At 38.2% G+C, this 18,532-nt stretch overlaps 1 protein-coding gene across 1 annotated transcript in view; it reads right to left on the bottom strand.

The window, feature by feature from the left end:
- LOC131343081 (uncharacterized) overlaps positions 1 to 18,532 on the bottom strand; it is a 67,031-nt gene that overhangs the window by 26,064 nt on the left and 22,435 nt on the right. The window contains exons 7-8 of the mRNA XM_058374492.1: positions 10,740 to 10,862; positions 3,088 to 3,318 (exon numbers count right to left, since the gene is read on the bottom strand). Coding sequence (XP_058230475.1) covers positions 3,088 to 3,318; positions 10,740 to 10,862 — 354 coding nt within the window. The remainder of the gene's footprint in view (positions 1 to 3,087; positions 3,319 to 10,739; positions 10,863 to 18,532) is intronic.

The raw sequence follows: 18,532 nt of genomic DNA, 5'->3' as shown, positions 1-18,532 counted from the left end.
GAAATGTTCTAATTTTTTGAACATTCTCATGTTTTGCAAGGCACTGTATAAAGATTTATGTGGATCCCTTACAGTGGACTTAAGTCTCTTCATCTCTTTTAGACTGTTTAGATATCTAGCATGGTCAGTATGACGGTGTTCAGTAGTTTTAAAAAGCAGATTCAGATATATTTTCTTAAAAAACAAAGTTTACATTAATGAAATCAATATTACATTATCAACAAAACATGTCACTGCTTACATTAAGGTTTCTTAATATAAACCAATTACACTGAAATATACAGTGGAACCTCAGCATAGTAATTCCCTTCCTTAAGAATTTTCACCTTGTGAATTGAAATTTGCAAGAAAATTTGCATTGGCATATTAAGCATTTTTGGCATACGAGCGAACAAAACCGAACCAAACCAAGCGCTGTCTAAATTGCACGTACACCCGGGAGCCATCAAAAACCTGTTTGCATCAGCGGAAAGCCAAGAAAAGCCAACCAAAGCTGAGTTTACGCATTTTTTTAAGTCAGTGAAAGCTTTTTCAAAAGAGTCAACCTGCGATACCAATGTTGCCTATGAAATGCTTTTAAAGCTATGTGATTCACATCGTTTTTTGCTGACAGATTGGTGACATGGATGGACTGTTCTATTTTTAGCCCAAGCTTGGTGGCACGACTTCCTGTGAGGACCCGTGAAATGGAATGCTTGGCTTGGGTCAGTTCTTTGTAAGCAGCCATACAGTTTACATACGCTTCCTATTGGTAATATTTTTTGGATGGCTGGAATGGATTATCTGTATTTACATTATCTCTTATAGGGAAAATTTGTTTCACAATACACATTTTCGTCTTAAGAACGAATTAAATTCATATGCCAAGGTTCTACTGTACAGAAAATTCAGAGCTTAGAAAATACACACTAAAATCATGATAGATTTACGAAAACTAATAGTGTTTATGTTACGCAATTCACATGATACCCACATATATATCTGAATTCAAAGAGCTATTTTTCCCAGAGCAGGAATGTATTTTCCCAACAAAATATAAATGAAGTCATGCCTTAATTCAAATCCTTAAACATGTTTGGCCAATTAAAATCTCTTGAAAAAAACATTACCAACTACTACATTTAACCATTAAACAGGTTAACAGTATGCTGCAAGTCCTGATTTATTCTTCATAGATAGTTATAATTCGTAGCTATTATTATGATGCTAATTATTTTAAACCCTACCATTTTTACATCAGGAGGAGTATTCATTTTTACTCAATTCTGAGGAAAACTGGTTCAATATCTTGCTAGTTAACAATCTTTTAGAATCAAATACTCAAATAGAATCAAATAAAGTGTAAGTGTTCATTTTAAACCTGAATCAACTGAGAATGTAACTGATTTTAATTCTTGTAGCCTTCAGTCTCATAAGACATTCCAGTTAATGATAAATAAATAAAGATAAATGTACAGAAGTGAATAAAGTGTATTAAGGGGTGTGGTTTGTATTAAGGGTGATAATGCTGTTATCTGTATCAGTATCTGTTTAGTGCTCTGAATATCCTCTAAGCATATATTAGATTGACATTTAAACTTGAAGTGGAAATTGAAATTCTGTCAGCATGATATGTGATATTTAGCTCTGACAGTTCCTCAAACTCAGCTACATCAGTCCAGCTCATAATTGGTCTGAACCAGAGAATTTTTTTTTATCCGGCTCACACCGATTTTACTATTTATTATAATTTTAACTATACATTATTACTGCCCACGGTATTTATTTATTTCTATTTCCCCAAATATAAACAGCCTAATATTCACATTAAAGCTACTGCAATCCTGACCAGGCAGATACTGAGACTGAATGAATGAATACCACGGTTTAGTTCATTAAAAGGGTCTTTGTTTGGCCGGTGAGCTTCATATCTGATCACTCCTTCACACCTTCATCTGCCTTCTATTTGCCTCTGTATTTGTATTGAACACATTACCTGTTCATTTGGAATAATGTGTTCGTATTGGTTTATACCCCCTAGTTTGGCGTTAGACAGGACAAATCCAATCAAGAGCAAAACGCAGGTAAGTAGAGAGGGATTTCTGCTGTTTGTTCTAGCGATTGCAAGCTATTAGTCTAAGCCTACATCAAGGACCCTCTTTGCATAACTGAATTATGAATTTGACTCTACAGGCAAAATGTGAATTGCACTACATACAAGAGATCTTTGAGGAAATTCTCTCAAAGCTGTGTCTGCTCTCGGCTACTGCTGAGGCAAGTCGGAATTCTAAACAGCGTCGGGCTTCATTATGCTCTGTCACGAGTGGATAGCGTGTCATTTGAATGGGGAATGAATAATGCACGTTTTTTAAAGCCCCTGGGTGTGGAGAGGGGTTGGAGATGGGCAACGCAGGGGTTAATGTGGGTCTGGCTGCTTCATCTTCAGGGCCACAGATGAGTTAGTCCATGGGGAGTAAAAGGAGGAACAATAGCCTGAACGCTTCCTTCTTTTCTCGCTTAATCACCCTGAGTATAGTCAATATGACCAGGGCCAGACGCATGAGGTGAAAGCTCAGAGAGACGGCATTACCCAAATCAGGTGGGAAGATGACGCAAAGCGGTTGCTATGGGTAGAAATGACAGGAAATGGGATAAAAGATTTGATTTGAGAACTACTCGTTTTTGCTGTATTACAGCATTTTTGGCTGTGTTGAGCATCTGAGTTTATATTTTGCTTCAATTAAAACTTCACAATTCACAGCACAGATTTCATAGGTAAATGACTTCAGCGATATCTCAGTTAGTTAGTAATGAGAAGGGGAGTGAGAAGATTACATGCTTGGATAACTCGCTTCAGCATCAGCAGCTACATTTCACTGTTTTCACATTCTTCGCTTTGTTTTTTCACTGTGCACATTCCTGCGCCCAGCTCCTGAATCCCTCATGCAGGCTAATTGTCAAGTGCAAATGTATCAGTTTCCAAAACAAGGACAACCTTCATGTCACCCCGGATACCTAAAACACGCTGAAGCTTTGAGCTAACAATGGGACAACAAATGATGGATATCAGGAAAGCCGAAGAGGGCTGCAGGGAGGCGATCCGCTTACCCAGGGTGCCGAGGGCACGATGAGAGACAGGGTCAGGAGGTCGAGGCAACAGCGGTCCAGGATCGTGCAGCAGTGGTGCGACTGGTTCAGCAGCCGGGCGTAGACGGCTGTGGGAGCCGTGTGTACTGCGGGATTGTCAGGTTCTTGGTGAGGAGCCAGGATGAGGCTGAGGGTCTGTCTCATTCCGTGCAGGTGTTTGAACAGCTGGCTGAGCTTGGACTCCAGGGCACTCTGCAGGAAGTAGGCGAGGGAGAAAGCAATGTCAACAGTCGTCAATATGCAAGAGATCTGGACACAGGTGACTGGCAACAGGGGGGCCTTGCACCTGTCTGAAACAGAGCGGTCCTGCTGGTCCAGGCTTGTTGGACACCAGTCAGAGCCGTCAGTAGAATGAGGGGCCACTGTTTGTGGAATGCCACAAAGTAGCTCAAGGTGATAGAAATAATAACAAGACCAAAGAGCAGCCAAGGCATAGCTTTTACATGAGCTGTGAAAACCAGGATCAAACGCCAATTACAAAACGGATACGGGCAATATGTTATTAGAAAAAAAAGAAAAGAAAATGTAGGGTTTGCTCTAGGGTTACATTATCTTCTACAAAGTTCAAAAGATTACTGTCTGAAACAGAAACATACTGTTATAGAGTTCGACACTGAACAGTAATTTACATATGCACTCTTTTATTTAATATTGTAGAAAGTAGACACACAGTATAAACTAAATGCTTATAAAAGATTCATGCCACAAAAACAACACAGTAACTATCTAATTGTCTTTTACAGTTTTGTGTTACATTAAGGCCAGATACGGCTGCATGTAATATTAGATGGGAGGCTCAAATTTAATAATCTATGAATAGCTTGACATTATTTTGTGAAGTCTCACAGATAGAATAAGCAGAAATATGTGGGCAAAATCTCTGTCTCTCTCTCTCACACACACACACACAGTAAGCTATGTATTATAAAAGTCAAAAATGTTCACCGTTAATGTTTTGTGTGTGAATAAAATTGAAATAATGTGAGACTCAATTTCCACTGTTAAGCAAACTTTTATTTTAAACTGACTGCTGTACCTGAAAATGTAAAATAAATCACTTGTTGTACAGGACGTGTGTCAGAGACACAGCCACCAAACCGCAGGGGTTTAGAATAGAAAAAGCAAAAAGCTTTAATGAACTTCGTGTGTTACATCACTATTTTATGATATCAATTTCAGATAGACAGCAGCAACATTAATATATAATTATATGAAAAAGTTGATCATTACTTTAATGATCTTTAATGATGTCTTTCATGCATAAACATGAGTCTGCTGGTCATCTGTTGATGAGAGAAAATGAGCGGTTTAAAGTGAACTCGTTTTTCGTGGCACACAGAATCTCCTAATCTACATGAAATAGCTAACAGTCTGAAGTTACCTAGCAGCAACAGTGTATGTTAACGTTAGCTCAGTCAACGCTAGGCTAACAGCAACAGGTGGAGACAGAAAATATGCTTATCCTGACCTGAGCTAATTTACTGAATCAACCAACTCCTTTCTTTCATTGCATCCATAAGGACAATTAAAGTCATCTGTTGCTGCTTCTGGTACCTGTTCATTACACCTTTCAGAGTGCGGGCTGTGAAGGAGCCTTTATTTGTCTCATATACATTCCAGCACAGTGAAATCCTTTTCTTTGCATATCCCGGCTTAGGAAATTAGGGTCAGAGCACAGGGTCAGCCATGATACAGTGCCCCTGGAGCAGAGAGGGTTAAAGGCCCAACAGTGTCAGCTTGGTGGTGCTGGGGCTCAAACCTCCGACCTTATAATCAGTAAACAAGGAGCCATCACTTTTCAGGTTGGACCTACTGAAAATCTATGCCTCTTACTGAAACAGGCTGTTAACTTCTGAAGTCTGAACAAATGCGGTACTGATTCTGTACACTGGGACATGTGGTTCAGTAGAAACTAAAGGAACAGGTTTGTGAAATGAACGAACAAGACGCGTCATGCATTCAGTACAGATCTGAGACTTACTGGTACAACAAGAGGAGATAGGGGCGGAGCCATGAGGCATAGAGCACTGGAGAAGGTTTATATCTGTGCATGAAACATAATCCTGTTGCAGTTGACAAAATACGGGAAAATACAACAGATCCGCTATCATTTGTGTTGGAAACAGTTATTAAGCACCACACAGTTATTATTTTCAAGTCATTTGTAGACATGCACATTTTATAACAACTACAAGAGTCACTGAATGAATCACTGGACAAATCTGAACAAATATTTTCGGTGAACAAAGTCAGTGGGATGAATCGAAATTATCACCGCTACTGATGATTAATACCTGACTTAGAGAACATGCTATAACCGTAACTAAAATATCTTCACAGATATCCAATTTATATTACACAAGCAAGAAAGTAACGTGAATTAAAATGAATGTGAATTAAAATGCTTTGCTATGCCCTGAGGCATTAAAATAAACATCACCTTTCCAGTTGTCCTATTGGTCTCATTCCTGCACGACTTGCAGAAATCCATCATGTAAAAAAAAAAAAAGTCAGTTTTTGCCTTTTGACCACACTGTCAGGACAACGTGTCTCCAGGCATCAGATGCTCTCCATTAGAGTGAACTTATGACCAATTTGTAGCCTGGGCAGCCATAGCCATGTGATTTAGTGGACACATATGGTGCTCTAGTATGGCCAGAATAAATTTAAGTGTGAAATTATTCCAGATGAGATACCTAACTGCTATACTTACCATATCTAACTGCCTTCTAAATGCTAAAAGCATGGCAGTGAGAACTAACACTGTAGTTGGGTATATTCCCAATATCCAATCTTTTTTTTTTTTTTTGCTTGTGGATTTACAGCAGGATATAGGAAAGCTAAATATTACCCTGTAATCCTGCACCTAAATCAGACTTTGTCCAACATCCAAAACACAAGAGATAAATGTAATTCAACTTCTCACCCCATCTCATGTTTCAGATGTAGACTTGCCTATAAACTCTGTGCTACTGAACTCATCCAACATTCCAGTGACATGATGAAAGGTTAGAGTGTCACTGACAGAGATACTGCCAATGCCCCCAGATATCCAAATCTTACACACAGTTACGGCAGCGTATTCCGGACATCACTTGAATTAGAAAGTGCTAATTCGTTTGCAGTCGCATTTCCTGTGTGTGTGCGTGCGTGTGTGTGTGTGTGTGTGTGCGCATATTTTAATCTGTCATTCAGATTCAATGGCAAAATATTTTAATTGCATTTTCATGAACATCAACATACAAGTGCTGCCAAAGTGAAAACACATTTGATGGATGCTTGGCAATGCAAGTTTGCAAAGACAGCTTTGTTGATACTGTTTGTGTTTATTACAGCCACAAAAAATTCTCCCAGCTGGACAAGAGTGGCTTCAGCCCAAACCAAGAGAGAGTCAGCTTCTACTGAAATGTCCTCCAGCTTCAAGTGTTGCTGTCATCTCAGTATTTTCAACACCTCTGAACTGATTTCATAATTTCTTTAAAAAAAAAAATGACAAGAATGTTCCTCCCTGAATGTTTGAGTGACTTTACTGATGCTGTGTTCACACATCATCACAGTGATTTGGATCAGTGCTGTCACGGTACTATGAAGCCACCACTAGGCATTCCTACAACTGGTTGCCATAGTAATTAGTGAGTGGAGCAACTAGCATTGCGATTCAGATTTCCTGGAGGGAGATTTGGCGTTCGTATCTAAACTTCAGCAGTGTTTATCTGCATCATATAATATGAGATGGAGCAGTGTGTGCTCTTTACCATGGATTACATACGCTCTACTGTCTTCACTCCCATTGCTAGTCGCTGCACCAAGTCTCTTAAGATTTGCACAAAGTTTCTCAGCTTTGTCACGTCATTGGAAATGCCCACATCTAGTCGCCAACAGCCGCTGTCATTCATGTCACTGGAAGTCACAGCTTTCATTGAAAATGAATGATCTCTCGTCACTTTGTCGCTGCGAGTCGCTGTATGTGTGAACGTAGCATGACAATAAAAATGCAGAAAAACCAGAGCCATTTCATTTTTGCACTCGCAAACCATGTTACAATCATACTTGTTTACACACTGATAACAAAAAGACTTGTAAATATATGCTTTCCAGTTTGACATGAAATTAAACACGCACGCACACACATTAATATGCTTCCCTACTGCTCAGTTCGTCATCGAGATGAAAATGAAAAGCTAATAATGCTCCCACCACTGAAACAGCTGCATTTCTCACACAGCGCAAGGGCTTCGAGAGGTGAGCAAACCTCAGCCGAACGCATCCATTTTGACAGCTACCGGCTAGCGCTAACGAGAAAGACGCAACTGCAGGAAGCTCCTCCTGCCACGTAAGTACTGGCGTGTTTGTCTACATGTGTGTGTATGAAAAAACGCACGCCTGTCCGGCCCCATGTGTTCCCCATCTGTCCTGCCATGCCTAATCATCCCTGTCTACATTCAACTGTCTGTTTCTGTCTGTGCAAACAGGATCACGAAGACGACCGGACAGCTCGTTGTCAGACAGAAATACACTGCTAATACATGCCTTGCAGTTCATTGTGTTTCTTTTTTAGTTTGCCGGCTGCGCTCCAATTAAAGTCAGCCCCTGAAACGAATCGCCTCTGAGTATAGCCCTAGCCGGCGGAATCTATTACATTTGCGAATCGCTTTATTAATAATAAATCATCGTTAAGTGGTTTAATTGAATGAACAATGTGTCTTACAAATGCAGAGGAAGCAAATGAAATACATCACGTCGCACCAGATGCGTACTATCTACGAACGTTATTTGAATTCATTTCACCGTGACCGAAATCGCACCGTCTTCCTCCTAATGACTTTAACACGCCACCATATGAGGCCTCATTATATACAAATGTCATTAGGGTTGCAAAGGTGCTGCTGAAAACCCCCACGGTCCCCATTTGCCATCTCCCAGTCTGACTCCGATTAAACTCATCAAATGTTAAATAGATTATTACCATATTTTCAGCCTGATCTCACAAAATTAGTCAATAGAGAGAGAACGGTGATTAAAACCACATACCACTCGGCACTCTGTTCATTTTCATCAGGCTTGATTGGAAAATCAATTTGAGATCTGGTTATTAAAAAAAAATGTTCTTTGTGTAAACTTTTTAGCACACAACTGTGCAGTTAAAGTGCTGCTCTTGATTTTGGGAGGAATTCTCCAGTCACGCGTTCGAACTCCACGCGTGCAGCTGTGCTGCTGCTCTCTGGGGACGGCGGTCAAAGAAAAATCCACTTTAAATTCAAATTGGTTCATGACATTCCCTTTTGTTATTTTCCCCCACCGTGGAGAATAGGAGGGTGTGGAAATGGGAAAGGAACCGAGTGAAATTTAGGGTGAAATCTCTCTTGAAGCTCTACAAAGCCGAGGACAGAGTAGGGACAATCTATTTGACAAACAATTACTCTTGGACGCAGAAGGGGGAAAAAACATCCAGACGCCCTGAAAATAGTCTCCACACCATTTCTATTTCCACAGCTATGAATGACACACAATTTCCCCCAGCTGATAACAAATGTAGATCTCTCTCTCTCAAGCACTGTATCATGCTTGGCTTCCAATTATTAGTAATGTGGTTTGGACTTGATGTCCAGGAAGATTTATGGGTCATTTTTTTAAAGAAGACAAGTCTGAGATAGGTGGCTTGCTTAAATGTTGACATTCAACGAAATAAGGTGTTGTGTCTATCCATTTTCCTGCTTTTTCAATAGGTATAGAGCAATAATGGCTTTCACCTTTTACGCCATCACTGAAGTGTAAAGAGGTACTATACCTAAACGCTAGCACATAACCAATATTTACATAAAAAGCCACGTATGTAGTACAAGCAACAGTGGGGTGCAACTACATTCAATTCTTCAATAGTTTGTTGAGATGGGTAAATGCGATACGATAATCAATAACGGATGATATTTTATATAATATTTGTAGACAGATCTTTTATATTCTCACAACTTTTTGTATAATATTTTTTATGTTGTATTATTTATTTTTTTACATAATATTTTATAAAACATTTATATTTTTAGTTATAGTATTATTTTCAAATAATATTTTTATGTAGTATTTTTTATATTTTCTATATTCCATTCATTTCTTTTGCATAATATTTCGATATTATAAATACATATTTTTAGATATTTTTTTATAATGTTTTATATTAAATATAACTTTTTAGAATACAGACTGATAAGATGTTAAAAACAATTTTTCTCTCCATTATTTTTTAAATATCATATCATATGAGTTCATGTTGCTGGAAGTCACCAGCTCTCACTGATCTCCAGTCGCTTTGTCACTGCGAGTCACTGGTGGTGTAAATGTAGCATAATATGGTGGCTTTAAAATAATTGAGTGCATAAAATTGTAGACTATGACTTTTACACAGCATTGGATATATAGTGGATTGTTTAATGTCTGAAATGCGAGTGTTTAGCTATCCTGATAAGGTGATTTTACCGCATTCGTCCTTCCCGAGTACAATGATTTGTAAGGACATGAGGAGGAAGATACATAAACCCTCTTTAAATCTCTCCTTTTGTGCCATTACATTTCCTTGCACATTCTGTAGCTTAGACAGCTGCATGATGATTTAAGTTCCTCGCTGCCTCGAGCTATTCGAAGAAGGAAACTTTTTTTTTTTTTTTTAAATGCTCTCTTTTTTAAAAGATCAAGAAGATGAGTGTGCCACTGCAGTTCAGGATGAACATCCAGACTCCTGGTTGGAGCACAGCAGGCTGTGATTGTTATATTTTTATTTTTCGTGAAAGAGATTACAAATTATCGTTTAAAATTCTACAACTGGCTATAAATTCTAATAGGTTGCTGTTGGCTTGGTGTTGTATTGTCTTTGGGCTGTGAGGATGTCTGCAGTGTTCTGGCAGTCTTGAGGAACAGCATGCATGTAAGGATTTCATTGTGTATGTGACAATGAAGAGCTGTGACACTGAGGGAAGCTTGTGTTCACATGAGCAAATGAAATGGGGAGTGGTAGATAAGTGGATAGACGTTGGACTTCTGATTGAAAGGTCGAGTTCAAATCCCATCACTGCCAAGCTGCTGAGCCCTTAAGCAAGGCCCTTAACCCTCAAAGGTTCAGATGTATTAAAATAAAATAAAATAAAAAGAGAGATCAGGTTAGAGTCACACTGGATAAGGGCATCTGCTAAATAAATGTCAGTGAGATATAATACTTGATTGGAGGCCAAACGTGACTCAAGCAGACGTTGTATTGGATTTAGAATGGACCCATTTTAATCGTTGAAGAATATACTATCTTGTGCTGTATTTTTAAGAAATATATTTGACTAGAATAGAAATGAACAAACTGAGGACAGACATCACCTGTTCATTCGAAGAGTTCTAAGCTAAATTGATTTCCATTATAACACAGGTTGGATTAGAGATACTGTGATATGACACAATGGGGACAGTCACCAGGGGCAGGATCTGACACCAGGACAATGGACGAGTCGAGAGCTGTCGGTTATCTGCAGCCTCACACTGGGGACAGATGCTAAATCTCATTTCAATTTAACTCCCTAGAAAATGAAACATATTACTTAATGGTAGAGTTGAGCTTAACTCTCAAGACTCACCACTTGCTGAAGGTTTAGGTTATTGGTCTTGCCGTAACAAAGATCCAGCAGGGTGATGGGCTGCTTGTTCAGGTTCGACCCACTCAGTATCCAGGGCTTGGCGAAATCCTCCGGGAAAGTGACCTAGAAAAGCAGTAAGAGTAGGTCAGCATCAGTCAGTGACCCCTCGGCTACTGTCCAGCCTCCACGCTTTAGAGCTCTTCCTACACTCGGACATCAAAGGCGCAGGATTATTGGGACAATGCCGAAAGATTAAAGCTCCTTTACTTTCAATATAGAGGTGAACTTCAAAGGGCAACAGAACTATTTTTGGATAGAGCCGTAGCACAGAACCAAGAATATCAAAGCAATTGCACCATCTGAGGCTATGCTGATCGAGCGGAATATGAAAAATAGCCTTCTGCGCTCTAACATCAATGCCCAAAGTGGCATTAATAACACTGGATGTGATCCTTTCTATACATGTGCTCTGATCGTTACTGCTGTATTGTAACTGGTAATGGCTTGGGCTGAAGCGAAGGTCTGTGTTCTTTGCCTGTGGAAGGAAAAAAAACTACAGTGAGAAGGAAAGAAGAAAGGGTTTTATACTTTGAAAAACTGAAATATGAAGTAGAAACATGGAGAGAAAGCAAGAAAGAGAGAGAGAGAGAGAGAGGGGGACATGAAAGCATAACAATATTCATTTGGGGAATATTTTTACCCTCTCCATCCCTCTCCGTCCACCTCCCTGCCATCATCTATAAAGCTTGTATTTTGCTGAAATTCTTAAGGGTCATGAGTTGTGATCAATCACTACCACAGATAATCCACAACAAAGTTCTTACAATTTTTTTTTTATTTTAAATCTGAGTACGACACTCGCCTTAAATCCTCCATTAGTAGGACAAGCACAGGATTACATGAAACTCTTGGGATAGCCACATAACCTGAATACTGAACAGCATTTAGAGTTTTATAAGTCAAACATTCTTGTGTGCCATACCTAACCTGTGAAACAATTAAAACCATTAAAGTGTAAAGATGTACTATATATAAATATAAAGGTTAGCAAAATGCAAATATTTATGGAAAAGCCACATTTGTAGCAGAATACATAATAATGCAATATACAGTATGTCTTAAGTGTGGGGTGCAAATACATTCGACTCTGCAGCAGAGTGTAGAGCTGAGGAAATGTGATATTATATTGATATTGTAGGACATTTTTATATAATATGTAATGAATAATACAATACCATATTTGTAATTTTTATATATTACATTAATATTTTAAAATAATATTATATTTGTTGTTTTTATATATTGCATTAATATTTGTACAGAATATTTTTTAATTTTTTATTATTAAATATTTTTTGTCCATGTATATATTATTAATATTTTTAAATAATATTATAATACAACTGTATTTATAATACTGTCTGTTTTTTTTTTCTTTCTTATTTTATTTTATTTAAATTTTATTTAGATCACTATATACATAATATGTGTTATATAATCTGGCCAAAATGTTATTGGGATTTTCTAATACAGTGTTGACTAGAAATAATCATTAAAGACTGGATTAAAACATGTCTGTGTTTATATTCAAGAAGCAAACCAGACTTTAAACAGTGAAGCTTTTCCATAATCTTCCTCCACACTCTGAATAGGCTACATATAGAAAATATTCCTGTGTGCTATACATAAGGCATAACACACTCACTGTAATAACTTCTTTCATTCTTTTGTCTTTATTGCTTGATACTCATTCCAGCTAATATCATATTCGTATTTACTCCTCCGTCTCGTTACCAGTCGACCTGAAGAGCCTGAACTGGCTCCAGACTGTAAACCTTGCATATGCTATTTCCTGTCATCACTGCTTATTCTGATTTAACCACACTGCTTTAGGCTGTAGAGGCAAAGGAATGCACAGCAATGTTCTCTAGCTGGTGCTCACATAACGAGCAGAAAATTAGTCTGAGGAGCAGAGTGTACATTGATGATGCCCGGGGCTAGTACATACTTTGCAGCACACCAGAGTTAAATAAATCTGACAGCAAGAGAAAGCTAAGCTTAGACAGGAAGAGCAGCCTGGGAGCACAGACAGCAGCTGCACCATTGATCTGAGAGCTGCTGGCATGAAATATGGACACCTGTGGAAGTGAGCAACATACTGTATATATGATTGTTTACTTCAAGGGGAACGTTTACATTTACACATATTCATTTTTTTTTTCTCTTAATGGAACTGTCAGGGATACAAATTAACTGGCAGGAACAGATAGCGCTTCGGCTAGACGTTACTTAAAATACATAGTTATTAAAAAAACGTACTATCAGTGCTTCAGAGTTCCTTAGGTTTGTATTTCATAAGATTTTTAAAAAAGTAGGTACACCCACCAGAGTTGCTTTATGGCTAGAAATGTCCCACTAATACCTTCTGTAGTTTATCATCAAGGAAGATGACTCATCAAGGAAGAAATGGAGGAAATGGACGACTTCCTTTCGAGACAACATGTTTCAGAATTTTATACGATCTGTCATCATACTTTCCACTAGCTAGCCTGCAAATCTAAAATGTACTTTTTTTAGCCATTTACCTCGACACAAGACATAAATATAAGTTAGTAGTACAGTATTTTAGAAATCAAAGAGATAGTATGATTAATTGACCCCTCACTATTCACCAAAACTGGAACATTACCTTGCACTGAATTGGCTCTACTGATCTCATGTCACCCTTTATGAAATACAGTCATTTTGAACTGCAAAGCTACCATACAATGTATTATATATGTACGTGCACAACAGTGGGGTAAAAAAAAAAAGTAAATCCAACAATAAATTAAAACTGGTTACCAGGCAAATCATAGACCAGTCCCAGTCCCAGTCGAGTATTTCAAAGGACGTACCAATAAACATAGGCTGTGGTTCAGTTTTCTAACCATGAAGCAGATTCTGTATTCACAGATGTCTATAGACTTTTAAAATTCATTTCCTTCACTAGTCTGATCAATAAAAGCTTGTGAAATAGTGAACAATGTTTAAAGATGATTGGACAGAGAGCTATGCATTTGTTCTCCACTACAGGTTTAAAATAAGGAGACCATGGATCTAGCCAAAAGTAGAAACATGAAATGACACTACAAAAACAAACATAACCCCTTCAATTGATGTCTTATTTCTAACCATAACTGTGAAGTGTCCAATCTAACCCGGAAAGGGCTGGTTTTCCAATCAAACAGGAGCCACACCTGAGTCCACCAGTTGATCTTGGTTTTCAGTACTCTCAGGTGTGGCTCCTGCTCGGTTGGTATGAAAACCTGCACTCGGTAACTTTTCTCCCCAATCAGCCATGTTATTTTACTCAGTTGTATTTTTATTCAGCTTATGTAACAGATTTTGCAGTGTTTCAACCTTGTCAAATATTATATTTTATCATTTTTATAATGTAAAATTTTTTTAATGTAAAATACATTTCTTTTTTCCCTTTCTTCCTCCGTTCCTTTTTTTCTTCCTCTGTTCCTTCCTTCCTTCCTATTACTTAGTTCCTTTATATTAAGTATTAAGTAAGGGCATTTATTATTCAAAACATTTAATATTACACTGTTAATTTAATATTATTAATTTTGTTGCATTATTGAAGATATAAATATTGTTAATATTAAAGTTAATATGAAAGTATTAAGTCTTTTTAACGTGATTTTATTATTATTATTATTATTATTTATTTATTTATTTATTTATTTATTGTTTGTTTGTTTGTTTGTTTGTTTTTTATAGGAAAATGATCTCATTTCTGTGGAATAAGTATAGCATATCAGCCCCAACACTGATATCTCTACTGAAGAAATATGCAATAATTAAAGTATTTGCAATAATTTGAGAATCTGCCTCATTATCCAATCACGCATGTTACGGTGGCTCCAAAAATGTGCTTCATATATATTTATCGCTCTTCCACGGAAAGCTGCTTTTTGTCCGGCTTTGCAGTCTGCCGCTTATTTTCAGTGCAAACAAGGCAAGTGTACATTCCCAGAGGAGGCTAATCAGTGTCTGTATGCTAAGCTCACAACAAGGTTGGACTTTGTAGTAAACAACATTTCCTCTAGTCCTCACAGCTTATCGCTCAGGAGCAGAGCTCTGCATAGCAGGAATACTTTAAGGCAAACTGTACACACTCTGTTCCTGTCAGTAAATAAACAGCCCACAGACTTGAGCTCTGCTATGAAGATCATTTCTCCAGGCTGCTATTACCATTTGCAATCAATGGCACAGTGTTCGATCACAATCCCACCTCTGTGAACACTCCATAGAATAAAGAATAAATCTATAGATGTGTTTATTTAGAGCATTTATTTATAGGTTTGCGTTTATGGTGTGCTTCGCATTTACGTTTCGGCGAAGCTGTTTTCTACTGCTGAATTCCAAGAAATGGAAAAAAATGGGGAAAAAACAAAATCTCTACGCCTCTATTCTCATTAAAAAAAATATATGAATATACATGATATGCAAAACATCCACATGCACCTCCTGCCATTCCAAATAACTAGCCAGCAAAACGATCGCTAGTAAATTAGCTGACTTTTGACACAGATAGCTACAATACTGAGGCTTAATATGCTTTCTGATATTATAAGCGATGTAACACTTGCCAAAATAACACTACCATAATAACCAACGTTGCATCTGATGCAAAAACATTAGCTCAGTTATTAACTAGCGTAGTGCACAGATTCAATTCTGACTTTACCTCACAAAATCACAAACCCAGCTCACATTACACCCTCTGGATTATTTTTATTGAAGTAAATAAAAGTGAGTAACTCTAAACCATTTGGTTCTAACACTGAACTAGAATCCATTTGAGAGGACAATTATGCTAAAATTCTGTTTTCAGTGCAGGGAGACATGGGTATATGGACAAGCAGTGAAGTTTAATCCAAAATTTGGATGTGTCCATTACATTTGAGCACAACTGAGGATAATTCATGACTATTAGAATCTACAGTATATTATGCAACAATATAATATTATAGGAAACTGATATAAGTCAGTATTTTCTATCCCCAGAATTTTTTTTTGGATCTAAAGCCAAGAGCTTGATTTAACCCTGGTGTTTTGTTCAGCTGGTGGAATATGAAAATCAACTTATCTGACATTTTTCAAACAAATGAATTATCAACGCAAGTTTGATATAATATGGGTCAGGACTGCTGATATTCAAACTTACATAGAAGTTTAGTGGTTGAAGGTACCGACTTCAAATTTTATAAACAAGTATAAATTGAGGAGCAGAAATAAGTTTCATATCACCATTTACTTTAAAGATTTTAGTGGAAAAACAAATAACTTTTTTTTAAAATATTTTTTATATTTTATATTTAAAATATTGCCCCTAGTAGGTTAGGTCTAAAAATATTTTTTACAAAACTACAAATCCTTATAGCCCCGAGTGTCTACTTTTATATGAGCCATTAATCACCACATGACAGTGTGGCATGTCAAAGAAATTCAATTCTGATCATTTGCGCCATCAAAACAACCAGAAATGGCATGGGGGGGGTCTAGATGCTATAGAAACCCATCAAACATTATTAATGACAGGTCCAGCAGTCGTGTCTCAGTGTAGAGACAAAGAGAACATAATGAAGTTCCTCCACATCTCCTGTGCACTGAGCAGCCAGGTGGGCTCAACCTCATAGCATGGGCAGTGAAGCGTAATTTAAATGAAGGCTTGTCATTCCCTTGTGCTCAAGTGCTCATGCCAAGTCCACCATCTGCTGCATTCCTCCGATACAGGTACACAGTCCAGCCTTTTCCTGGCCCCAAGTCACACCTTTCCAGACTCTGGAACAACCATCACACATTCAATCAGCCTCCAGAGGGACAGCAGCTCCACTGCCATCTTTGAGGCCACCTGACAGCTGGCATGACCAGGACACTGTATTAGCATAAAGCTGTCAGAAAGCGGTCAGAGGGTTCGAAGGAACATGTTAAAACAAAGGGGGGGGGGCTTTGGAGGATGCACAAAACTGTTCAGCATGGTAGCAGGAGGTATCACGCTGCTAGGGGAATCACTGACTGTACAAGGATCAGCTTATTCATAATATGAGGGCAGAAATATAAATCTATTAGGCTGAGTTCTACCTGTTGAATTCACTCATTTGAATGGGCAGGAAGTGTTGTTTAATTCTCTTTCACAGCAACACTGGCAATAGTGCCAAAAGTAAGGCATTTGTTCTAACGTGTGAACGTTTCTATAGCAACAGCTAATTCACATCCATGTGTATGGTGGATGCACTGCAAAAAAAAAATCCTAGCAGCTAAAATACAGTCATATCTTTAATATAGTCAGATTTATCTACTATTTTCTATGAGAAGATGACAGTATAACCAAATGTAAGATTCTGAAGCTGAGCTTTTCTACACACGTTACTATTTCATGCCTTAAACTTTCTTGTTCTACTGCCAGCTAATTTTGCTATAGTTATTTTAGCATTTAAAAAAGGAGAATCCAGTGCATACACTTTTTTCTTCAAAGGGACTGTTTATAGCTGCTATAGAGTCAGAGACACAAGATCACGAGGACACAAAACAACAGGCGACTGAGAGAATGCTTGAAATGTCTATCCATCTATCCAACTATCTGTACACTATCCATACAGACAGACATTACAGACCAGCAGACAGAGAGATAAAAAGGTAGACTGATAGAATAGCCAACAGAAAGGACAAAATAATATTTCATTTATATATTGAAAAACAAGATACTGAATTAATATACTTTTTTTCCATATTAAGTATGTAAAGCTTGTGACAATGTCCACTGATAAAAGCGCTATACAAATAAGAGTGAATTGAACTGAATAACAGCACTACAACACTAATATTTTAAGCCCTGCAGGTGTAAAATAAAATTGTGTGTGGGGTGGGGGGGATTCCTTTCTACTCAAGAAACTGACCAGCATGAGATCATTATCTTGACTTTGACAAACTTTGTGGGGGGTTTTTTTCACAAAAGTCATATTGTGCAGTTGGACAACTGATATTACAGACAAAGCAGTGATGTTAAAAAATAATTAATAAATTATGTATGATAAGTGCAGAGCCTATTCTTTGTTGTGGTGTGTATGTAGTGAAGGCTACCCGCCCTGCGTCTCTGAGGGAGGGAAAGAGGCACAGGAAGATGAGTGACCTCTCAAGCTATGGAGCAAATTGGGTTTGATATACGCCCCTGACATTCCCTAAACTAATAACCGGCCCTGGACTGCCCAGTAATTACAGTGATCCATGTGTCAGCCACGGCCCCCGAACAGCCTAGCATGCTCTCGGCTCAGTCGCAACCTCCCTCTCTCTCTCTCTCTCTCTTTCTCTCTCTCTCATAAGGGCTTCTGCAGATGCTCAGTGCCAGCAATCCATCCAGATGGCCTGCACCCACTGGGGTCAGCGCCTTATCACAAGAGCGCATTTCTACATCACAACCCAAGACAGGCTTTCTGTGCCTGTGTAGGTATATACATCCATCTCTTCTCTATCTTCACACCTCACCTAAGATCCCTCAGCTCTTTTTCATGTATCATTGGCTTTCTTTTCATAACCTTAACGTTTGTGCTGGATTTGAAGCAACAGACGAATCTCTGCTCTAATTAAGCAGACACAGTTCAATACACCACTGAATAGAAGATCACTAAGACTATGCTCTGCGTTCGTCAGATTTCAGGCAGACGGTCAAGTCCTGGGATCACGTACTGTGCAACATGACCTCTGATATAATACTGCAGCCATCAATAAGGGCCATCAAACCC

This window comes from Hemibagrus wyckioides, linkage group LG22 (genome assembly GCF_019097595.1).
Source record: "Hemibagrus wyckioides isolate EC202008001 linkage group LG22, SWU_Hwy_1.0, whole genome shotgun sequence".
NCBI lineage: Eukaryota > Metazoa > Chordata > Actinopteri > Siluriformes > Bagridae > Hemibagrus > Hemibagrus wyckioides.
This window is presented reverse-complemented; position numbering and strand designations above follow the sequence as displayed.